This window comes from Elephas maximus, chromosome 1 (genome assembly GCF_024166365.1).
Source record: "Elephas maximus indicus isolate mEleMax1 chromosome 1, mEleMax1 primary haplotype, whole genome shotgun sequence".
NCBI lineage: Eukaryota > Metazoa > Chordata > Mammalia > Proboscidea > Elephantidae > Elephas > Elephas maximus.
Window position 1 is genome coordinate 15,889,780 of NC_064819.1, and position 25,719 is coordinate 15,915,498.

Sequence of the window (25,719 nt, forward strand, 5' to 3'; positions counted from 1 at the left end):
GCCCGTAAGGAAGGAGCCCTGGTGGCACAGCAGTTAAAGCAATCAACTGCTAACCTAAAGGTTGGCGGTTTGAAACCACCAGCGACTCCAGGGGGAGAAAGATGATGGCAGTTTGCTTCCATAGAGATTTACAGCCTTCGAAACCCTCCAGGGTTGCCATGAGTCGGAATCGACTCAATGGCAGTGGGTTTGGTTTTGCTTTGGTAGGTCTCAGAGGAAGGGGGCTGACAAGATCTGAACCTAAGGCATAATGGCGTACTCCTTGTTGGAGATCCCTTCCCTCTGGCATGTAATGGACAAGTCTCTAAAATTCCACCCTTTAAGGTCAATATACTCATAATGATTTTCTTGCCATTATCTCCCCAGTCTACACAGGTATTCCCAGATTCAATTTTAAGGATCCCCTTACTTAGCATGAGTGAAAGGGGCACTTTCCAAAGGTCTCAAATACAGCCTCTTTCCTAAGTAGAGGCGTTAATGGTACCCTCCCAAGGACCTCTGGATAGTTCTGAGTGAAGTGGTGTGGCAAAGTGGGCAGCTCTGCAGTACTCGCCTTCTTTTTTTCATTTGTACAAACTCCTGGGTATGTCAGTTATAACAATGCCAGAGACATCCAGAAACATCTACCACCCTAGCCTGCCCTGGACTGGATAGGCACCTCCCTGAGCAAGGTGCGCTTTGTTCTGAGGAAACCAAGGTGGATTTCTTCCTTCTTAAAACATCTGGAAGCATACCCAGTACAGTCTGTAGAACTGATACCTCTAAAAATGTTACTTATAAATGGATATGTTTTATCCTGTTATCTTTCATACATTGGGTCACCACGAGTCAGACTCAACAGTAACAGGTTATTGTCTGCTAAACAAACAACAACCCTCTTATCTTGTTTTCATCTTTTAAAACTGATTTAGACTAAAAGAAGATAAGGGGGGGAAGAGAACTCAAGAAGATGTAAGTGGCATTTTATCAACAATAATCTCAGGCAGGAGCAATGGAAAAACACAATCAGACAAAGGTTCTCTTGTGCATATTTCAGGGCAGTAAAAGAAAGGCAACCAAAGCTGCTTTTCTGGTGGAGTGGGGAGGGATTCCTGATTGAGTTCTCACAGCCTTTCAATTTAAAGAACTGACAGGTGAGCTGGGCTTTCCGTTTAGCTAAAGGAGTATTTGTAGTGCAACTCAGATGAGATTTCTAGCTCAGAATGTGACTTGTTCATGTTGGTGGGAAAGAACGCATTCACTGGGGGAGTTTATAATGGATGGTCCATGGGCCAACCCAGAAAAATCATCTTTTAGGCGGAATAGATTCAGACACAGGCTGCTGTATTCACTCAAGACACTTATTGTTTTCTTTGGAATTGCTGCTCCAGACTAGCCCACTGGTCTCCCAAAGTCACCTGATCACGCCCATGCTCTGGGGGCGAGGCATACAACTCTGTAAACCTGGAAATAGTGATGTAGCCCTGCTTAGATGCCTTACGTTTCTTTCTGTACATTTTCTACCTTTCTTCACTATTAGAGGGAGCGCTTCCATTTCATTGTCTATAATACGGGAATTCACACTATTTCCCAATTGATTACATATGTTTAAATTCCTTGTAAAGGCATATACTGCTAAGTGAACATCTTAGTTTCTTTTATGCTATCATTTTTCCTCTGAGTCTCCGCTCACATAGAGTAGAGCTGTTAACACCGCTTACCAACCACCCCTCGCTTCACCTGACCCCACATGCTAACCTTCCATTCACCTCAAGGTCAGCATGGCCCCTAGAATCTGGCCACCAACCTCCCTTCCTCCCACCTTCCAGGAGTACCTTGTAGAGCATATAATGGTTTTTTGTCACTGCAAAGATGAGGTTGATGTTGTTCTCTGCTAACTTCTCTCCAAGCAAAGCAAGGGATGGATAGTCCTAGGGTAAAGGCAAAAGTCAGCTGAAACATTTCCAACAGGCTGAGATTCTAGCACCTGGTTCCAACACACACTCCATGCTCTCAGCAGCTCATTATTTGCCGTGAAAAGCATCTTTCCCTTAGGTAGTCCCTTAAAGCCGCTCCTCAACTGAAGAAATGTGTGGAGGAAACCCTCAAGGAAAGGATCCTCCAGCACCCACCCACCCTTCCCAGCCCACAGTTGAGACGTGATGAGTGGAGATTTTCCATACCTGCTCTGGTTTTCCATCCTTTCCAGGGAGCCCACTGCTAGCAGTTAGGAACCTTTATCTTAGCTTATTCTTTTTGGCATGATTTTGAATGGAATTGTTTCCTTAATTTTATTTTCAGGTTGTTCATTGCAAGGGTGCAACCTGCAACCTTGCTTAACTTATTAGTGCTAACTCACTTTTAATGAACTCCTTAGAATTTTCTGTACATAAGATCATATTACCAGTAAATAGAGATCATTTTACTTCGTTCTTTCCAATTTGAATACCTTCTGTTTCTTTCTCTTGTCTTCTTGCACTGGCTAGAACATCTAATACAAAGTTGAATAGAAGAGGAGAAAGCAAATATTCTTGCCTTGTTCTGATCTTAGCGGGAAGGCATCCAGTCTTTCACCATTAAATATGATGTTCCAAAAAAACCAAACCTGCTGCCTTCAAGTCGATTCTGACTCATAGCGACCCTATAGGACAGAGTAGAACTGCTCCATGGAGTTTCCAAGGAGCACCTGGTAGATTCGAACTGCCAACCTTTTGGTTACCAGCCATAGAACTTAACCACTACACTACCAGGGTTTCCAATATGATGTTAGTCGTGGGTTTTTCATACATGCCCTTTATCAGGTTAATAGTTCCCTTCTATTCCTAGTTTTTTATTCCTAGTCTGTTGAGTATTTTTATCATGAAAGAGTGTTGGACTTTGTCAAATGCTTTTTCTGCTTCTATTCAGATGATCACATGATTTTTTTTTTTATTGTATTGGTATGATACATTATATTAATTGATTTTATCTTAGCTACTCTGGCCCTGTGATGCCTACCTCAGTTCTGACTTCAGCAGCAGCACAGTCCTCACCATCCTGTAAGAGCACCTCTCCCCTATGAGAGTTATCCAATTTCTCCTGGGTCATCTCTTCCCTTGACTTAAGACTCTTACATTTAGGTACACAATGTAAAAAGATGAACCAGCTACAGAAATCCCTGAGAAATGCTCTATTTTAATGAAGAGTTCTGGAAGCCCAGTTAGAGACAATGGAATAACGAGATCCAATCCCAGAAGTGGATCAGATAGTCAGTGTGTACAGAGGGCCAGAAGAAGGTTTCAAAGACAGAGGGAGCCCTCAGACCACTGGTAGGGTCACAAGGAGAGGTGTCAGGGGACCCAGCCCCCAGCCCTCACCATCTGGTTGGATGCGGTATATTCGTTGGCCTCATTCAGGTGGCACTGGCCATCATGCGGCTGCACCAGGCCGCCCAGTTTTCCGTCCAGTGCGATGTGTGGCACGTCATCTGTTGTGTACACCAGCAAGTGTAGTGCATCCTTTCGCCAACCAATCTTCTCCTGAGGGACAAAAGTCAATGGGTACAACAGTCTTCCTGGCTGCTGTCCAAGCTGGCCCCAGGACAACAGACAAGGCACTGGCCTGACTCCAGGCATCCTAGGCTGAACCAGAGGCCATCCCCTTGCCATGTGTAGCTGAAGCACACTCCTAAAACCACTGGGGAAGGATTCTACAGAGGATCAGGGAAGATACAGTTTGGACAAGGGAAGCCTAAATGCACGAAGACTGATCTCCAAACTTTTGCCCATCCAGGCCCATGTACCTGGGACCCTCCTCTCCAGCCCACCGTACATGCTCTACTTTGCCTGTTCCTCTAAATGTTACCTGAAGGCTGCTCCTCCTGGATACTTCCTCTTTTTAGTCTCACCTATCCTTCCATCCTCAGAAGAATCTTTTTTTTTTTAATTGTGCTTTAAGTGAAAGTTTACAAATTAAGTCAGTCTCTCATACAAAACCTTATATACACCTTGCTATATACTCCTAGTTGCTCTCCCCCTAATGAGACAGCACATTCCTTCTCTCCACCCTATGTTTCCATGTCCATTCAGCCAGCTTCTGTGCCCCTCAGTCTTCATATCTCCCCTCCAGACAGTTGCTGCCCACATAGTCTCATGTATCTACTTGATCCAAGAAGCCCACTCCTCACTAGTATTGTTTTCTGTCTTACAGTCCAGTCCAATCCCTGTCTGAAGAGTTGGCTTTGGGAATGATTCCTGTCTTGGGCTAACAGAAGTTCTGCGGGCCATGACCTCCAGGTCCCTCTAGTCTCAGTCAGACCATTAAGTCTGGTCTTTTTGCTAGAATTTGGGGTCTGCATCCCAGTGCTCTCCTGCTCCATCAGGGATTCTCTGTTGTGCTCCCTGTCATGGCAGTCATCAGTTGTAGCCGGGCACCATCTAGTTCTTCTGGCCTCAGGCTGATGTAGTCTTTGATTTATGTGGCCCATTCTGACTCCTAGAAGAATCTTTAACCCACCCCCACCACCCCATTGGCTCTGGCTGGCTAGACTTGTCTAAGATCACGGTTAAGTGAATACTTCAGGCCCCCTGATAGACACGAATCGCTTTGAACAGAGTTCTCAAGTGACCAATAGATGGTAAAATCTGCCATCTATTCTGGTTGAAGGGTCAGGAAACCTTCTCAGCAGTAGGATCTAAACCACTCTAATCACTAATCAAATCACTTCAGTTTAAGGTCAACCAGATTAGCTCTTTTCTCCCATTACTGCTTCACTATATGGAATTTGGAAACCCAGTTGGCGTAGTGGTTAAGAGTTTGGCTGGTAATCAAAAGGTCGGCAGTTCAAATCCACCAGGCGCTCCTTGGAAACCGTACGGGGGCAGTTCTACTCCATCCTATATGGTCACTATGAGTTGGAATCAACTCAACGGCAATGGGTTTGGTTTTTTGGGTTTTTAAATGGAATTTATCCACTCTTCCTATCACGGCACAGCCAACTACATTCTGTAAAAAAAAGAATTCTGTATTTTTTGTATTTAGCCACTATGGCCCCAACATTACACAAACACACACTGGTCGCTATAATTAGGGGAGTAGGCAGATCCTGATACAGGACAACAAAACCCGGGATCTGGTCACCTTCCGACTAATAAAGAGCTCTCGCAGCTCAATAGTAAGAAAATAAACAACTGAATTTTTTCAGTGGGCAAAAAACTTGTATAGACTCTTTACCAAAGAAGGGATCTGAGCGGAAATAAGCCCACGAAAGGATACTGAAATCATGAATCATCAGGGAAATGTAAATTAAAACCACCATAAGACAGCTATCAGATAACTATTAGAATGGCAACCCAACAAAGAAACCCTGATAATACCAAGTGCTGGTGAGGATGTGGAACAAGTAAAACCCTCATACATTGCTGATGAGAATGCAAAATGGCTCTGCAATGTTGGAAAAGAGTTTGGCAGCTTTTTATAAAGTATATACTTAGCGTCATGCCAACACACCCATTCTTAGGTATTTACCCAAGGGAAATGAAAACGGATGCTCACATTAAAAATCTCTGTGTAAACACTTTATTCATAATCACCAGCAACTGGAAACCAACTCAGAAGTTCATCAACTAGTGAAGAGATAAACAATGGAATATTACTCCACAACAAACTACTGATCCATGCAACAACATGGGTGAATCTCAAATGCATTATGTTAAGTGAATAAATCCAGGGTCAAAGGGCTACTCAACTGGATGTTTCCATTTCTATGATATTCAGGGAAAGAAAAAATTATAGGAACAGAACTAACAGATCAGTGGTTGCCTGAGGCTGAGGGCTGGGGGTGGGGAGGGGTGGGGGGTGGTAGAATGACAATAAAGGGACACAAGGAAACTTTCCCAGGTGATGGGAATATTCTATATTGTAATTGTGAGCGGTGGGGGTGGCTATACAACTTTGCACCGAAAAATGTTGAATTTTGTCCTATGTAAGTTCTACCCCAATAAACCTGACTTAAAACCAAAACCAACAGAAAAACCTTAAAGACGGGTATCTCTTTTGACTCAGAAACTCCACTTCAGGAGACTCTACCTGCAGGAAGTATTCTGAACTGTGCACAACATTATTTTTACTGATAGTGAGAAGAAGGCAAAGACATGACTGTCCTTCTGTAGGGAACAGTGAAGTCAACTGAGATACCTACTCCACAGCCATCAAGAATCATGTTCATAAAAAGTGTGAAGTTGTACGTATGAAGTATGTAATCACGATGCGATTACAAACTATGTGGGAAACAAATACAACTATTAAGAAGAAAGCAAGAGAGGGTGAAAGAAAATATACCACATGTGGCTGTGGTTTGGGGGTTGAGATTATGAGGAATCTCTTTTTTCCATTATATTCCCAACTGTCCTTAATGAGAAAGTACTACTTTTGTAAGAATGGGTTTTGAATGCTGGTTCTGTTATTTACCAGATCCAGTCTCCATCTCTCCCCTGACAGTATCACAAGGGGTGGCAGCAAAGAGACAAACAATGTGAAAGCCGGGTGCTGAAGATGAACGTTTAGCTTCTGATGTTGCCCTAATTACCTATGTGGCTTTGACCATATTATTTAAACTTCAAAATCCTTTTTTCTTATCAGTAAAATAGGAACGGTAATCTTAACATTTACTGAAACCAAAATCTAACCCATCACCGTCAAGTTGATTCCTACTCATAGCGACCCTATGAACTGCTCCATAGGGTTTCTAACAAGAGTCAGCCTGGTGGATTCAACTGCCGGCCTTTTGGTTAGCAGCTGAGCTCTTAACCACTACACCACTAGGGCTCCTAACATTTACTGAACACCTCCATAATTCCATTTAATCTTCGTTACAATCCATGTTAGGTACGTAATATATTGCCATTTCATATAGATGAGGGAACTGGTAATCAGAAAGATTAACTGGCCCAAGGCTACTCAATTAGTAAAGGCCAGAGAAGCCAGATTCAGATAACCTGATCTTAATCACAAAGCTAAACTAAGCCACAGGGAGGGCAGAGGTCTGTGTGTAATAATTCATAAAAGTGGCCGGCAAATGGTCTGCTCTCAATTCGTGATTGCCAGATACAAAATACATGTTTGTTGAATTTGAAGGTCGTGCCTGAAATGTGAAAAGTTCCGTAAAATAAGGAGTGGCACCATATAATAATAATAATTCTGCTTTCTCTGAAGTGGCCTCTTGTTATGGAAATGACGTTAACAAACTTGGTGCACAGGCTGGGCTGCTGAGAATGAGTCAGGGCATATTTATTCACACTGACTTTTGGGCTTGAGGATTTCACAAGTGGTGACTCCATGGAGTATTTACATTAGAAACAATTTTCCTTCCTGTCTGCTTGGTCGGAAGAGCTATCCATTTGGAAGTATTAAGTTGTGTGTCCATGTTTGTAGCGGGAGTAATAGTGGTATAGAAGACTTTTTTTGAAAAACAGAAACACTGATCTATAAAATGGAGTATGTTGTGGAGGCCAGAGTAGCTGAGCTTTGGCACAGACAAAGCCAAGTTCAAATCTCTGCTTCACTCTAACCCAGCCAGTCACTTCGACTCTCTCAGCCTCATTTCTTCGTCTGTAAGATGGAGATTATCCCACTTTGCAGGGTGATGCTAGTTTTAGACCTAATTTATAAAAGGTACTTAGCATATAAACCAAAAACCAAACCCGTTGCCATGGAGTCGATTTCAGCTCATAGCAACCCCATAGGGCAGAGTAGAGCTGCCCTAAAGGATTTCCAAGGAGTGCCTGGTAGATTTGAACTGCCAGCCTTTTAGTTAGCAGCCTGAGCTCTTAACCACTGCGCCACCAGGGCTCCACTTAGCATATAAGAGGGACTAAAAAGTGGATTTATAATTATTACTCTAGGATCACTAATGGTTTTTTCATTTCTCCTTTTTCTTTTCACTACTTGATGTGTGAGGTCCCATAATTGTTAGAGGGACTATGAAGTATTGCTCTGGAACAGTTAAAAAAAACCTTGCATTAGTTAAAACCACAATGAGATTCTCCTCCACATCTGTTAAAAAAATGGAATGGCTAAAATTAAAAAGGCTGACCATAACAAATGTTGATGAGGATGTGAAGGAAGAACCGGAAGCCTAATATGCTGCTGGTGGGAATGTAAAATGGTACATGAACTTAGGCAAAACAGTTTGGCAGTCTCTTAAAAAGTTAAGTAAGCACCTACCATATGATCCAGCCATCCCCCTACAAGGTAATGACCCAAGGGAAATAAAGGCACATATCCATACATTGACTTGAACATGAACATTTATAGCAGCTGTATTTGTAACCAGCAAATACTAGAAACAACTCAAATATCCATCAACAGATGAATGGATAAACAAACTGTGGTATAGCCATACAATCCACATTAAAAAACCCAAAAACTAAATTGGTTGCCGTCAAGTTGATTCCGACTCATAGCGACCCCATAGGACAGAGCAGATCTGCCCCATATGGTTTCCAAGGAATGGCTGGTGGATTCGAACTGCTGACCTTTTGTTTAGCAGCCATAGCTCTTAACCACTGCGCCACCAGGGCTCCAACTACTCACCAATAAAAGGAATGAACTGATATGCTCAAAAACATGGCTGCATCTCAAAATAATTGTGCTGAGTGAAATAAGCCAGACAAAAAAATATACAGTACCAAAACCCATTGTCATTGAGTTGATTTCATAGTGACCCTATAAGACAGAGTAGAACTACCCCATAGAGTTTCCAAGGAACACCTGGTGGATTTGAACTGCCGACCTTTTGGTTAGCAGCTGTGGCACTTGACTACTACACCACTAGGGTTTCCTTCATACACTGTACCAAACCAAAAAAACCAGACCCGCTGCCGTTGAGTCAATTCTGACTCATAGCGACCCTACAGGACAGAGTAGAACTGCCCCATAGGGTTTCCAAGGGACACCTGGTGGATTCCAACTGCCGACCTTTTGATTAGCAGCCATAGCACTTAACCACTACACTACCAGTGTTTCTGTACACTGTACACTAAATATAAAATTCTAGGAAATGCAAACTAATGACAGTGAGCAGATTAGTGGTTGTCTGGGGTAATGGGTGTGGGAGGGGTGAGAGGGAGGAATTATACAGGGGTGCAAATAAACCTTAGAGAGTGAAAGTATGTTCATTTTATATATATATATCAACACTTATCAAAATGCACACTTTTAAATACACGTAGGTTTACTGTACGTAAATTATACCTCAATAAAAGTACTTAAGAAAAAAGTCTTGCCTAGCTTAGAAAAGTCATTTAACTACAAAAAAGTAGTCATTCTCATGGAATGCCAGGGGCATGCTAGCAATACCACTTATATTCTTTCACATAGAGGCCATATTCCATACTGGTTATGAGCTTAGGCTCAGGTGTCTAGCAAATCTGTGTTGACCCCGTCTGCCACATCTTGTCACTGGGACCTTGGGCAAGTTACTTAATCTTCCCCCCCTCAACTTCCTCATTTATAAAATAAATAATAATAACCAAAAACCCATAGCCATCGAGTCAATTCCAACTCATAGAGACCCTATAGGACAGAGTAGAACTGCCCCATAGGGTTTCCAAGGTTGTAAGTCTTTTATTCGATTTTACTGTGCTTTAAGTGAAGGTTAATAGTTCAAATTAGTTTCTCGTACAAAAATGTATACACACATTGTTATGCGACCCAAGTTGTTCTCCCTATAATGTGACAGCACACTCCTCCTCTCCACCTGAGATTTCCCACGTCCATTCAACCAGCTCCTGTCCCTTTTTGCCTTCTCATTTCGCCTCTGGACAGGAGCTGCCCATTTAGTCTCACGTATCTACTTGAGCTAAGATGCACTTTCTTCACGAGTGCCATGTTATGTCTTATAGTCCAGTCTGATCTTTGTCTGAAGAGTTGGCTTCAGGAATGGTTTCAGTTCTGGGCTAGCTGAGAGTCCGGGGGCCATGTCTTCCAGGGTCCTTCCAGTCTCAGTCAGGCCATTAAGTATGGGCTTTTTATCAGAATTTGAGTTCTGCACCCCACTTTTATCCTGCTCCATTAGGGACTCTCTGTTGTGTTCCCTGTCAGGGTGATCATTGGTGGCAGGTGATCATCTAGTTCTTCTGGTCTCAGGCAGATGGAGTCTCTGGTTTATGTGGCCCTTTCTGTCTCTTGGGCTCATATTTTCCTTTTGTCTTTGGCGTTCTTCATTCTACTTTGCTCCAGGTGGGCTGAGGCCAATTGATGCATCCTAGATGGCTGCTCGAAAGTTTTTAAGACATCAGCTACCACTCACCAAAGTGGGATGCAGAACATTTTCTTATAAACTTCATTATGCCAATTGACCTAGAAGTCCCCTGAAACCATAGTTCCCAGACCCCAGCCCCTGCTACTCTGCTCTTTGAAGTGTTTGGTGGTATTCAGGAAACTTCTCAGCTTTTGGTTTAGTGCAGTTGTGCTGACTTCCCTGTACTGTGTGTTGTCCTTCTCTTCATCTAAGACAACTCTCATCTACTATCTAGTTAGTGAATATCCCTCTCCCTCCCTCCCCACCCTCGTAACCATCAAAGAATGTTTTCTTCTGTGTTTAAACCTTTTCTTACTAAACCAAAAGCAAAGAAGTTGCCTGAATACAACCAAATGCTTCAAAGGCCAGAGTGGCGGGGATAGGAGCCTGGGGACCATGGTTTCAGGGGACATCTAGGTCAACTGGCATAAGAAAATATATTAAGAAAGCATTCTGCATCCCACTTTGGTGAGTGGCACCTCGGGTCTCAAATGCTAGCAAGTGGCCATCTAAGATGCATCAATTGGTCTCAATCCACCTAACACCAAAACTACAAGGTAAACATGAGCCCAAGAGACAGAAAGGGCCTCATAAACCAGAGACTCCATCAGCCTGAGACCAGAAGAACTAGACGGTACCCGGCTACCACCAATGACTGCCCTGACAGGGAACACAACAGAGAATCCCTGATGGAGCAGGAGAGCAGTGGGATGCAGACCTCAAGTTCTCATAAAAAGACCAGACTTAATGGTCTGACTAAGACTAAAGAGACCCCAGAGGTCATGGTCTCTGGACCCTCTGTTAGTTCTGTTAACCATTCCCGAAGCCAACTCTTCAAACAGGGATTAGACTGGGCTATGAGACAGAAAATGATACTGGTGAGGAGTGAGTTTCTTGGCTCAAGTAGACGCATGAGACTATGTGGGCAGCTCCTATCTGCGGGCAAGATGAGAAGGCAGAGGGGGGCAAGAGCTGGTTGAATAGACGCGGGGAATACAGGGTGAAGGGGAGGAGTGTGCTGTCTCATTAGGCGGAGAGCAGCTAGGAGTGTGTGTAAGTTTTCGTATGAGAGAATGGCTTGATTTGTAAACTTTCACTTAAAGCACAATAAAGAAATAGTGGTCTCATACAGTATTTGTCCTTTGTGACTATTTTCACTCAGCATAATGCCTCCTAGATTCATCCATGTTATGAGATGTTTCACGGATTCATCACTGTTGTTTATCATTGCATAGTATTTCATTGTGTGAATAAGCCATAATTTGTTTATCCATTTGTTCGTTGATGGGCACCTAGGTGGTTTCCATCTTTTTGCTATTGTGAACAGTGCTGCAATGAACCTGGGTGTGTGTGTATCTGTTCGTGTGAGGGCTCTTATTTCTCTAGGATATATTCCAAGGAGTGGAATTGCTGGATCATATGGCATTTCTATTTCTAGCTTTTTAAGGAAGCACCAAATCTATTTCCAAAGTGGTTGTACCATTTTACATTTCCACCAGCAGTTTATAAGTGTTCCAGTCTCTGCACAACCTCTCCAGCATTTATTATTTTGTGTTTTTTTGATTAATGCTAGCCTTGTTGGGGTGAGATGCCAAGGCTGTAAATCTTCATGGAAGCAGACTGACACGTTTTTCTCCCATAGAGCAGCTGATGGGTTCGAACTGCCGACCTGCTCGTTAACAGCCAAGTGCTTTAACCAACAGGCCACCAGGGCTCCAGGGATAATAAATGGTATCTATAAAATAGGGTTGCTGAGAGGATTAAACAAAATGATACACATGGAGCACCCAGCTCAGTACCTGGTATGTAGTAAACAGTCAGTAATTGGTAGTTATTGTCACCATGATTTCCACAAAGTTGAAAAACTGTTACTTAAATCTGTAATTTAGAAGCATACCAATCTTATCTTTAGATTGTAGGGTTATGGGTGATGTTTATCTCCTTTCTACTTATCAGTGTTTTCTAAATTTTAATATGAACCATAATTCTCTGTTTTTAAAAGAAAAAAAAGATCTATTTATTTAGCTAGACTTTTTTCCATATCACTGAGGAAAAACAAAATTTAAACAAAATCAATTTCATTAAACATGACAGAGGTCAACAGAAAAACAGAGAACTAACCAGGACTAGCCTGGCTGGCCAGGATTTGCCATGTCCTTAACTTCTCTTTGTTCATTCAGTCGCTGGCAAACTCTGTCCCAAATTCACCACAAGACCAGCTTCCACCCCCACCTGCCAGTTCCAACTCTTCCCCAGGAGATGACCTCACTTCTTTCATCACTAAGAGGGGTGTATGGCAGGACTTCCCTCATCTTCCATTCTCAGGGGCTCACCATGCCTGCTTCCACAGCCTTCGCGTTGCCTGTCATACAGTACCCTCCTCTCCATCTCAAATATCTTGGCTAATCCTCCTGGCCTCTCTTCTGCTCTTAGTGTCCCGAAGGAAAGACTGTTCCTTCCTCCCTGAGGAAACACAGCCTACAGATTCCACCCTCTTTGGAGGATTTGTTCCATCAGGCATTCTCTCCTCTGCTTCCTTCCCATGTGTCTAAAAATACACTCATGGCCCACTTACAATAACTCTTCGCTTGATCCTACTACTCAGCCAAATGCTCATAGCTTTTCTCTCTCTCTCTTTTGTTTTTAAGATTAATGGACTCATTGCCTCTATTACTCCTATTCTAGTTGTTTATAATCTGACTTCTCCCTCCACACGGCCTCCCCACCCTCCCTCTAAGGCAGTGTTCCTCAGCCCTGCACGGTCTGATGCCCAGAGGTTCTCATGTACCTGGGCTGAGATGCAGGTGAGATTGTACAGTACAGGTTGAAAGCCACACTCTGAGGTCTGTCATCAACCCTGCGGTCTCCCTGAGGCCTCACTCTTCTGGCTTCTCTGTAACTCACCAGGGCTTCCTCTGAGCTGTCTTGCCCTTGGCTTCTGGGACCTTGCCTAACTTCCTCTCTGCCTCGCTGGCTGCTCACTGACCCCATCTCTCTCCCAGCAGTTATAGGAGGTCAAATGTAACACTGCCCCATGGAGATTACCCAGGTCCATGGGTCCACATGGATGACCCATGAACGACACCCCTCACTTGATCTCTCTTCTGAGCTTTACTCTTGGATCTCTACTAAAAGCCAACATGTCCTGCCATCACCGGGACCTCAACGTGTCTGAAGCTGCCTCAACCCCACCCCGGCAATCAACCGTTACTCCAGGTTGCCCCAGTCCTGACAATGGGACCATCAAATGCCCTGTCCAGACCCCTTGGAATTATCTTTTTCATCTTACTTCTCTGGTGCCCCAACAGTGCCCATTCAGTCTCAACATGTCAGTTCTCCCTTATTGCCCACTCCCTCTGGGCGGTGCTACTCATGATTTGCAAAGTTTCGCTCTTCCTTTCCTAAACACACTCTAAGCAAGCAGATAGAGTCCAAGGCTCACCTTTCTCCTGGACACCTGCTGACATTCCGCCATCCCAGGATGATGTGTCTGGTGACCCATGTTTATTCTAGCTGTTCTAAGTGGGGAGCAGGTTACGTGGGAAGGTGACCATACTACATGAAAAGAAACCAACTATGGCCTCTGAACACATGTCGGAAGCAATGAGTGGCTGGGGAGCCATCACTAATGGCCCACTATCTCTGATTCCATCTATATCTCCTTCTAGTTAACCTTTAGCCACGGCTCACAGGATGTGATTTCTATGCCTTGTACCATCCACTCAGCCCCCTCAGCTCTGCTGCCAGCAACATCTGTCTTAAGCATGATCCCAGAGGCAGATACAGTTTCCCAGAAGAGATCAGATCTGTGGCACACCCTCTAGTTTTGTAAGGACCAACAAGTCCCACTAGGGCTGGAGTAGGAGATGACCTTCTTAGGGTGGAAACTCAATGGGGAATTGGTGGCCAAACTTCAGCCTTGTCCTCAGAACACAGCAGAGATCTTCAGCCAATGAAAGAGAGGGAGGGATGCAGGGTCCAACCCTTGGATAACAAGAGCATAGTGCCTGGCACAATTTGGAGACTCAAGAAATAATGAGTGAATAAATAAATGAAATTGGGGCTCCCTTGCAACATCTAGAAGTCTCCAATCACATTGCCCACAATGCCATCAATTTTTTAATATGCTTTGTAATCTAAGAAATACCTTTTTCAAACCTATAAATATAGGAAACATTATGGAGATAGCTTGTATGGCAACTTGCTAAATCAAGTTACTAGTCATCTGTCATCTGGGCTGAAATCTGAAAGAAGCAAGGGGAATTTAAGTAGAGGTGACAAGCAGGACAAGGGGGCTTTCTAAGACAAGTTGCTGGGGGGTGGGAGTAGGGGGAGGAGCCAGGGCAGTTAGTGCCGGATGGCTGGCCACTGGGAGAATCTGGGCAGCCCAGCCTTGACGTCAGCTGGGGGATCTAGGACTCTGTGGGATGGAGAAGTGGGTGCAGTAGTCTATGAAAAGCGGAAGCAGGAATGGAGATGGAGGACTAGGACTTCCCATTCTTTGAGACAATAAATAAAAATTGGTTCCTCCCAAGAGTGAAGACAGACTTGCTGCCTTGTTCACCTCTAACATTCAGCCCCAGAGAGCCTAGGGATTGGGATGAGAGAAATATAAACGGTTAAGGATTAGAGGACTTGTCTCTCTAGCTGGAGAACATGAGCCTCCAGCCTGTGGGGCAATTTGGATCACTAGAGTTGGAAGGAGTCACACTAAGGGGCTGCAAGGCTTGACAAAGTAGGAAAGTCACCTTAAAGAGCCAAGAACATGCTTCCATCCTCCCCCTACCCCAGCTCCAGTCTTCCCCTTGAGTCTCCTTGAACAGTTCCCCCACCCAACTGGACTTTTATCCCAATGGTAAGACGGGAAAGCCAACAGGAGCCAGGGAGAGATTTTGTAGGCACCAGCTCAAGGTAGCTGTGCTTGTGTCATGAATTGAATTGTGTCCCCCCCAAAAAAATATGTGTCAACTTGGTTAGGCCATAATTCCCAGTATTGTGTGGTTGTCTTCCATTTTGTGATTGTAATTTTATGTTAAGAGGATGAGGGTGGGATTGTAAAGCCACCCTTACTCAGGTCACCTCCCTGATCCAAGGTAAAGAGAGTTTTCCTGGGGTGTGGCCTGCACCACCTTTTATCTCTCAAGAGATAAAAAGGAAAGGAAAACAAGCAGAGAGTTGAGGACCTCATACCACCTAGAAAGAAGCACCCGGAGCAGAGCGCATCTTTTAGACTTGGGGCTCCCATGCAGGAAGGACCAGGGGAAGATTGAGGACGAGGACCTTTTTCTCCAGAGCTGACAGAGAGAGAAAGCCTTAAGGAACAAACGCCTTGCATTCAGGATTGTAACCTACTAGACCGTGAGAAAATAAATTTCTCTTTGTTAAAGCCATCCACTTGTGGTATTTCTATTATAGCAGCATTAGATGACTAAGACAGCTTGGCAAACAAAATGAATGCATATGGTAGAGTTCATGGTTATGGCAGCCAAATACAAATGCAGCTTAGATGGTACACTGCTGAGAACCACAGAAGACAAACTGAAAAACCAGTTGCCATCGACTTGAATCTGACTCATGGTGACCCCATGTGTATCAGAGTAGAACTGTGCTCTATAGTGTTTACAATGGCTGTTTTTTCAGAAGTAGATCATCAGGTTTTCTTCCAAGGTGCCTCTGGTGAGTTTGGACCTCCAACATTTTGGTTAGCAGAGTAGCGCGTTAACTATTTTCACCACCCAGGGACTCCAAAAGACAGACTAGAAGGGGCTATTACAGGACCTGTTATTGGGTAGAAAAACAGACTTACAGGAAGTTTGGAAGAAACCCCAGAGCTTGTTTAGTCCAGCCTCCTACCCAGGACAAGGATCATTCCTCTTGTATTCCCGACACGCAGGGATGGGGCCCAAAAACACACTCACAGCCACCTTTAGCATCCTGCTCCACGGTGGAGCAGCTCTCCTGGTTAGTCAATTCTTCCTTACCTTGAACTCAAACCTGTGACTACACTAGTTCATCCCTTGGAACAGCCAGAAAGAGGTGGTTCCCTCCTCTATAATGATATCTGAGATTAGTTAACACGTTTCTTCCTGTGGTATCTCTCCTCTTTGTTAATCTTCGGCCACCCCTCAGAGGATGTGGTTTCTATGCCCTGCACCATCCACTCAGCCCCCTTGGCTCTCTTGCTATCAACATCTGTCTTAAGCACAGCCTCAGAAGCAGACCTTCCCTGGAAGAGGTCTGACCCACAGCAGAGCAAAACAGGGCAGGGTTGCAGCCCTCCCAGAGTCTGAATTAGCCTACAACACACATGCCATGTAGGTTACAAGCCGTATTTGGCAGCTGAATCGTCCGACTGGCTCATATTAAGCCTGTGGGTCCCCAGATCCATTTCATATTAACTTGTTTGCACACATGGACCACGGCAGAGCATGACAAGTAAAAAGGGTGGGCTTGGGGACGCCCCTGGGGGAGGAGCGAAAAGGAGGGCCTGGGGTTCCCATTCCTATGAACTGGAGAAAAGCTAACGTCACACTCAACTGCCAAAGACATGGGGGGATGCCTGTGGGAGTGTGGGCTGGTGTGGCTGACCTTGGCTCGCTTGCAGAGACAACGCTCACGATACACTCTCTGGAAAACAGTGTTCAAACAGAAGGGAGTCCTGGAATAAAGACACTGTCCCAAAGAGACAATCTCAACAAGTACAGAAACACTGCCTTTAAATTACTCGGTTTGCCGAGCTTTAGTCAACCTGCCCATGAAGCTCAGGTCAGTCTAATTCAAATTAACAGTCACCCAAGTAAGAGGGTCCTCAGGCCAGCTGTCAACACAATCCACCAGTCTCAATTGTCACCGAAGAGTCACCAGGTCTCTTAGTTATCTGGTGCTGTTATAACAGAAATACCACAAGTGGATGGCTTCAACAAACAGAAGTTTATTCTCTTACAGTCTAGTAGGCTAGAAGTCCAAATTCAGGCCGTCAGCTCCAGGGGAAGGCTCTCTTTCTCTGTCAGCCCTGGGGGAAGGTCCTTCTCATCAATCTTTCCCTGGACTAGGAGTTTCTCAGTGCAGGGACGCCAGGCCCAAAGGATGCACTCTGCTCCTGGTGCTGCTTTCTTGGTGGTATGAGGTTCCCCTGTCTCACTGCTTCTCTCTCTTATATCTCAAAAGAGATTGGCTTAAACTGTAGATTGCATTTACGTAACTACCGATAACCCCACCTCATTAACATCATAGAGGTTAAGATTTACAGCACATAGGAAAATCACATCAAATGCGTGACCAAAATGTGTGTCCAAAATGCTGGACAATCATACAATACTGGGAATCATGGCCTAGCCAAGGTGACAGATGTTTTGGGGGGATGCAATTCAATCCATGACACCAGCCATGTGCTCCCTCAACTGCTGAAAACCCCCACCACCTGAAAAACCCTGTCTCGCCACAGTACTATCTGTTGCATGTATGAGGGCAGAGCCAATAGTTCTGAGACACCCTCTGGGTTATGAAGAAGACAGACTATCAGAGTTCCCAATTTACAGACGTGAAAACCAGAGGCAAAGATAAACATGCTCCATTAAAGGGCAGCTCCATCAGCACACCGACCTTGGGACAATCCTGGAAAATCCCAAGGCCTGTCAGTGTCCTATTAGTGCTTCTGATGAACTACAACCTTGTAGCTCCCGAGACTAGTAGCACATTCTACCGTCTTCCCTCAGGGGTGCTACAGCCGGCTACTGGGTCATGTGGGTAATTGTGATGATGCGTTAGACTAGGACTTTGCTCTCTTGGGAGTCACCGGTAGTGCAAATGATTAACATGTTAGGCTGCTACCAAAAGGTTGATGGTTTGGGTCCACCCAGAGGTACCTTGGGAGAAAGGCCTGGTGATCTACTACCAAAGATCAGCCACTGAAAACCCTACGGAGCACAGTTCTACTCTGACTCACATGGAGTCGCCAAGAGTCTGAGAGGATTCGACAGCTACTGGCTTACTCTCTTTGGAAGTGCACGCCTCCTACTTCTCCACTCCTGTGAGACCTCAAAAGACAGCAAACACTCTAATTTCAAGGTTAAGCACCCTGGCTTTGGACCAGACCTGTGGATACGATTTCTACCTCCAGCTCTATTTCTAGCCGTAACATCTTCAGGAAGTTACTTAACCCCCCTAGGTTCATTTCCTCATTAAAAGTAGACAGTAAAACCACCTTCAGAGGATGAACTGAAATAAGCCCTGTTAAGTGCTTGGCACAGAGCCTGGCTCCCAAAAAGCGTTCGGCCAACGGTAATCAATAGCATTAGCACCTCACTGAAACACAGGGGAGGCAAAGGGACCAAGGTGACCCCCACTGGGTAGGAACACTGTAACCGGTCATTCAACCACTGGGTTCTAAGGAGCCAGTCTTTCCATAGAGTCTGTGGACTCTGGCTGGTACCTTAGATGGTTGTACACAATCTGTCTGCCTGTGAGAGTGATGTTCACAGAGACCAGAGTTGTGGCCTCCACATCTGTATATCCCCATAGCACCTAGCAGGGCATCTTGCACACAGTAAGTACTCCACACATTTTCAAAGTAAAAATACAACACTCTGCATTTTCCTTTCAGGTAAGCACCAAGAGAAAGGAGATATTTCAGGAGGAAGTGAGGAAGGAAGGGGTGGACCTGGCCAGCCAGCAGAAATGTCCCCCAGTGGAGCAGACCTTGGAGACTGAGGAGTCTTAGTTCCCACACCGCATGGAAGGACCAATAAGGCTAGCTTCCCTCTGTGACCGGCCTCCTGAATCATGCTGAGATTGTAGCATATTTCCATCCCTTTAGAACAACAGGGTTGCTATGAGTTGGAATCGACTTGATGGCAATGCTTTTGGTTTTGGTTTGGTTATAACAATAAACATATTTTCATTAGTATTTTGTTTTTCCTGCTTCCACCCAGACTTTGCAATGAAAACCTTTTTAAAAAATCTGTTCTGTGGTTAAACTTAACGAGGGTAAAAGTGAAATATTTCTTTTCCCTGGGGAAAAGAAGTCTTGGCTTATGACTCAGGATATAGCTATTCACCTCCAGCCTGAACCCCGGCACTAAACAATAGAACATTCCTCATGAGGACTCTATGGTACAGCCCAGTCTGAACTGAAGAAGAGAAAATTTCAGAATATATAAGGCTGAGCAATATGTATTTTCCATCTTTGTAGGAGAAAACAGTCAAATATCAATCATTTCACATGGCCCAATCTCACGTTTACACACCAAACCAAAAACCAATCCCATTGTCGTTGAGTCAATTCCAACTCATAGTGACCTTACAGGACAGAGTAGAACTGCCCCATAGAGCTTCCAAGGAGCACCTGGTGGATTTGAAGTGTCGACCTTTTGGTTAGCAGCCATAACTCTTAACCACTACACTACCAAGGTTTTCTGTTTACACACAGGTTGTTTTATTTACCTTGTAGTGGATGTACACGCACAAATCAAATCTTTTTGGATAAGGACTTTTTTTCATCTCTCTTTAGTTTTCTTCATCATACCCGGGACTGTCTGAGCACGTATTGGACACTCAGTAAATACCTGTTGAGTTGGAAAATTGTGACTAGTAACAGTACTTCTGGTTCTGCATTGATGGGTAAGTAGAAGCTCTGTAAATGAAGTGGAAGTAGTCTGCAATAATGGAAGGATGGACAGCTTGAAGCCAGGCAGACCTGGGTATTTTTCAACTTCCAAAAGCACAGAGGCATCTGTGAGAATACAGGATTTCTTTATTCCCCAGATGTTTAATGAGGACCTGTTATGTGCCAGGCAGTGACCTCAGTGCTGGGGATAAGCAGCAGTAAGAAAAGAGACAAGGTCCCTGCCTTCAGGGAGCTTACTGTCTCAAAGGGGAGGTAGGCTTCACTCAAGTAGTGTCTCAAACAAAAACAGAAGTACAACTGTGATAGAGGTGACAAGGACCTGGTGTCCCAGACTCTGACCTAGTCAGGAGGATCAATCAGGAAGGCTTCCCCAACAAACAGACAACGAAGCTGGGGTCTGAAACATAAGTAGGCATACATTAGACATTAAAAAGAAAAGTAGGAGTACAGGGAGAAGTATTCAAAGCAGAGGAGATAGTATGTGCAAAAGGCCTTGCATAAGTCAGAATAACTAAGTCAAGGTCATTGTGGCTGCAACACGGAGGCCAAAGGTGGAGGCTGGGAGAGAAAGGAACCAGAAGAGCCCCAGAATAAACACCTCTTTCTCTTTGCCAAATAGAAATTTTAAGCAATTAGGGGCCTCTAACTTGAAATTATAGCTTGAAATGCCGCCACCTGTCTGTCCGTTTGTTGTACTGTGGTGGCTTATATGTTGCTGTGATGCTGGAAGCTATCCCAAACCAAACCCAGTGCCGTCGAAAGCTATGCTACTGGTATTTCAAATACCAGCAGGGTCACCCATGATGGACAGCTTTCACTGGAGCTTCCAGATTAAGACAGACTAGAAAGAAGAACCTGGCATCTACTTCTGAAAAAATAAGCCAGCAAAAACCTTACGAATGGCAGCAGTACACTATCTGACATAGCACCAGAAGATGAGCCCCTCAAGTTGGAAGGCTCTCAAAATATGACTGAGAAAGAGCTGCCTCCTCAAAATAGAGTCAGAACCAATTCAACAGCAACTGACAACAGCAGAAACTTGAAATGAAAAGTTTACATCAACTACCAGGCCTGGAGATGTTAAATATACCATGGACTGCCAGAAGAATGAACAAATCTGTCCTGGAAGAAGTACGGCCAGAATGCTCCTTAGAAGCAAGGATGGTGAGACCTTGTCTCTCATACTTTGGACATACTATCAGGGGGACTAGTCCCTGGAGAAGAACATCATGCTCGGTAAAGCAGAGAATCACTGAAAAAGAGGAAGACCCTCAATGAGACAGATTGACACAGTGGCTGCAACAACGGGCTCAAGCATTAACAACGATTGTGAGGATGGCGCAGGACTGGGCAGTGTTTTGTTCTATTGTACAAAGGACTTCTATGAGTCAGAACCCACTCAACGGCACCTAACAACAACAACAACATGGAACTATAGACTGAGCCATCAAAGGGGCCTCCGAATGTCCCTGCCATCATCAGGCAAGTGAGCAGCCAGTGTGCACAGACACCTTCTAAAGCAGACGTAGAAAAACACATGTGTAACTGGTTTAAACTAGAGGACAAAAAGAAAAACACGTTCTCAAACATGCCTTGTTGACCAGGCTGAATTGTCATCCAGCCAGTTCCCACCACTTATTTCAGAAATAGCAGCTGTCGCAGGGCAATGAAGCCCGCAGCACAGCTCACAGACAGACAGCAGAACAAGGAAAACCAAGGAGTTGTGGAGTTGAAACATCACCTAGAGGCCAAAACAGTCAAGTGATTCAAAATGAACCATCTGCAAGATAAAAGCCAAGGGGAACCCTCACAGCCACCAACAATAACCCGGTGTGAGCAACAGTCTGCGGGCCTGCACACACAGGCGCCAAGCCCTCCTGGGCCATGGGAACATTCGATACCTTAACAGAGCTTGGCAAAGACCTGGAAGCGGAAGAAGAGCAGGCAGCATGGGACTGACAAGCCTGAGAACTCTGCAGTATGATCTACTGGCAGAAGCAGCTCACTCATGCTGAGACATATATCCAGAGAGTGGGAGGAGCCCCTTCAGGAGAGACAAAGGTACCAGGGGCTGCCTTCTGTGAGGCTAGAAAGGCAATTTCCTAAGCATCTCCACCCATGCTTGGAAAAATGACACACGTCTGCGATCCGAAAGAAATCAGCTGGCAGGTCAAAAGGAACCAAATCAACTCTGTGGGTAGCTGGGGGAGGGTTGGGCACAGGGGGAAGCCTCCCACAGCGGTGCGTGACTCTAAAACTGGAGAATCCTCCACCATTCATAGTATCGGAGCAGCCCCTGCTAGGCCTGAGGCTCAGGCCTGCACCAGCAGAGCCAAAGAGCAAACTCAATGATGCTGAGCAAAGGGGGCAGGGCTGGGACCAAGCCCTTGTGAAAAGTAGCACTAACCACAGAGCTGGTAGGCATCCTAGAGATTCAATCCCACCTCCTTGCACTTTCCAGACCAGCATAGTGAGGCCCAGAGAGGTCCAGTGGCCTCTACAGGGCCAGTTAGTAGCAAGAGAGGCAGAGCTTGAATCAGGCCAAAGAGGCTCTACGTTGAGTGCTTCTCAGTCTACAAGGCATGGCTGTTGCTTCCCAAAGTGCCCAGACACAGGCTAATGGAAAGGGCATGGGCTTGAGAATCAACCAGACCTGCTTCAAATCCTGGCTCTTCCCCCGCTAATAAGTGTAATTAAACCCTGTGACTGTTTCCTCACTTGTAAAACGAGAACAACAACAACAACAACAAAAACCATTTCTGTCAAGTCTATTCCGACTCATAGCGACCCTATAGGACACAGAAGAACTGCCTTATAGGGTCTCCAAGAGCAGGTGGTAGATTTGAACTGCCGATCTTTTGGTTAGCAGCTGAGCTCTTAACCACTGCGTCACCAGGGCTCCAAAATGGGAACAACCGCCAATAACACTTTGTAGGATTGCTGTATCAGGGTTAACGTAAATGTCCGGTACATGGTTGGTGACAAAGCAAGCGTTGTTGTAAGCCACTGTCAAATCAGCCCTGGTTCATGATGACCTCATGCACAATGGAACAAAATGTTGCCCAAACCTGCAACATCCCCATAACCAGTTGTGGATCGGACCATTGTGATCCATAGGGTTTTCGCTGGCCCATTTTTAGAAGTAGATTGCTAAGCCTTTCTTCCTAGTCCATCTTAGTCTGGAAGCTCCACTAAACCTGTTCAGCACCATAGCAATGGGCAAGCCTCCAATGACAGACAGGTGGTGGCCATGCACGAGGTGTACTGGCTGGGAATCAAACTCAGATCTTCGACATGGGAGGCAAGAATTCCACCATTGAACCACCAATGCCTCATCAAGCAAGGGCAGCAATTCTCATTTCTTTCTAGTGGTCCACAGAATTTGTATGCCCGCACAGTCTTGCCAGTATGAAGTTGCCCCGCCAGCCCCTCTGGGATTGTGGTCTCCATTTTAGATTAGGATGCCCTCGCCAGAAGGAATAGTGGCTTAATCTATGCCAAAAATTTTATTTACCATGTGAACTCACTTTGTTTGCTCTAAGACTTACTTGATAGCCACTTATTTCTGAAAGGATATACAATGCCTTAAAAATGTAGCACACGATGCAAAATTAGACGGTCAGGATTAAAACAGATCAAGGTCTACCTAGAGAATATGAAGGAAAAATGCTAGGGTGCCAGCACAAGAAGCTGAGACAAAAACAGAAATGTACTGGGTTGCACAGATCCTATTTTCTGACTGACCAGAGAAAGCAGCCTGTAGAATCCTGGGGACCCAGGATGTACCCAGTCAAATCAAACATGCAAGTAACGCCTTCAACCTGAAAATCACAAAGAACACCAAAGGGATGACCAGCAATTTTGAACACAGAGCTCCTGCCCAATCCCTCCCTTCTGTCTTCCTAGGCCAAGGGCACTCACTGTTTTGGAAGAATAAGAAAGCCGTCACAGTTCCAGTCTAAACCACTCATCAGTTCTACCTGTACGATCTCTGAATGAACAACTTAGAGTCAACTTCTAGAAAGTCCTGAGAGCACAGTAAAAGTGGTAATGGGACAAACCATTAGGTTGACCAAGTAAAAGTATAAACAGGCTCAAAGACGAGAGACCAAAGGCAGTGGCATTCTCTCGTTCTAAAACCAGCCCGGTACACTACGTTGGAATAAATACCTGCATTGATGACAAAGGCATTCCTTAGCTTTGGAGGCTTTTAAACTGCCTCTCACAGCCAAGTGCCACGCTAGGGGAAAACAGAGCAACTCAAAACTTCCACTCCTCAAAGGCGCATCCACATCAAGATCCTAAATAGGAACAGGTAGTTTTCTTCTTTGTGCCAAGAACAACTTCCCAAGAAACACAGAGAGGCCATAGAGGTGCGATTTCAAGTCAGTCATGTGAATACCCCACACCCCTAAATCCCACAAGTTGGTATCTAACAGTCTGTCCCAGGGAAACCGGAATGAGAATGAAACCAGAACAAAGAGCTCCCTATGGTTGTGAAATGGGCTGCTATCAGCATCATCTCCAAGAGCAAAGGGTCAAGGAAGCAGAGCTTACAAAGCTGCAGGCAGACTGCCCAGGCAACTCCAGCCCTTAGGAGTATATAATAATAGGGGCTTGGATCCAATTCCAGGATATTTCAGGCCTTCTCGCTCTGTTACATTCATTTGCAGGATGAGATATAAATGGAAGAGCCTTTAATCTGGGCAAATCAGGAGGGGCAGAAAAGTCAGTAAACAAGGTAAGGAATGCTTATGACTTAAAAAACAAACAAGCAAAAAACTATAAAAACCTACCTGCCAGTGAAATAGTTACATATGATATCTGGGATTTGCTTCAAATACTGGGGAACATAGTGGTTGGGAACACAGATGAAACAAGACTGGTCATGAGTTGGTAATGGTTAAAGATGGGTAACAGGTACGTGGGGTTTAATTTTGCTATTCTCTTTACTTCTGCATGTTTAGAAACTTCTAGAATAAAAAAATAGACATGTTCATTGTAGAATTTAGGTAAATATTTTTTAAAAAGTAAAAAACATACATAAACCTATCACCTGAGACAACTACTGACATCATTGTGGTTTGTTTATTTTCAATCTTTTCCCCTCCTTTCCTCTCTCCTGTCCTCCCCTCCCCTCCCTTCTCCTTTTTCTTCCTCTCATTTGTTTGCAAAACAGGATCATACTGTCCACACTGTTTTATAACTTGTTCCCACCCCCCCTCCCCGCTTCATTTTCCTTAAGTATTTTTCAAGTCACCAAATACTCTTTAATGGTACCATTGTTGCACAGTCTTTCACCAATTCAGGCCATGTTGTTGTTGTTAGGTGCCATCGAGTTGGTTCCGACTCATAGCGTCCCTATGCACAACACAACGGAACACTGTCTGGTCCTGAGCCATCCTTACAATCGTTGTTATGCTAGAGCTCATTGTTGCAGCCACTGTGTCAATCCACCTCGTTGAGGGTCTTTCTCTTTTCCGCTGACCCTGTACTCTGCCAAGCATGATGTCCTTCTCCAGGGACTGATCCCTCCTGACAACATGTCCAAAGTATGTAAGACACAGTCTCGCCATCCTTGCTTCTAAGGAGCATTCTGGTTGTACTTCTTCCAAGACAGATTTGTTCGTTCTTTTGGCAGTCCGTGGTATATGCAATATTCTTCGCTAACACCACAATTCAAAAGTGTCAATTCTTCGGTCTTCCTTATTCATTGCCCAGCTTTCACATGCATACGATGTGATTGAAAATACCATGGCTTGGGCCAGGCGCACCTTAGTCTTCAGGGTGACATCTTTGCTCTTCAACACTTTAAAGAGGTCTTTCGTAGCAGATT

At 44.7% G+C, this 25,719-nt stretch overlaps 1 protein-coding gene across 1 annotated transcript in view; it reads right to left on the reverse strand.

Annotated features, from left to right (window-relative positions):
- Positions 1 to 25,719, reverse strand: part of ITGB5 (integrin subunit beta 5) — a 135,920-nt gene that overhangs the window by 61,426 nt on the left and 48,775 nt on the right. The window contains exons 6-7 of the mRNA XM_049878730.1: positions 3,336 to 3,497; positions 1,815 to 1,910 (exon numbers count right to left, since the gene is read on the reverse strand). Of these exons, the coding sequence (XP_049734687.1) occupies positions 1,815 to 1,910; positions 3,336 to 3,497 (258 nt within the window). The remainder of the gene's footprint in view (positions 1 to 1,814; positions 1,911 to 3,335; positions 3,498 to 25,719) is intronic.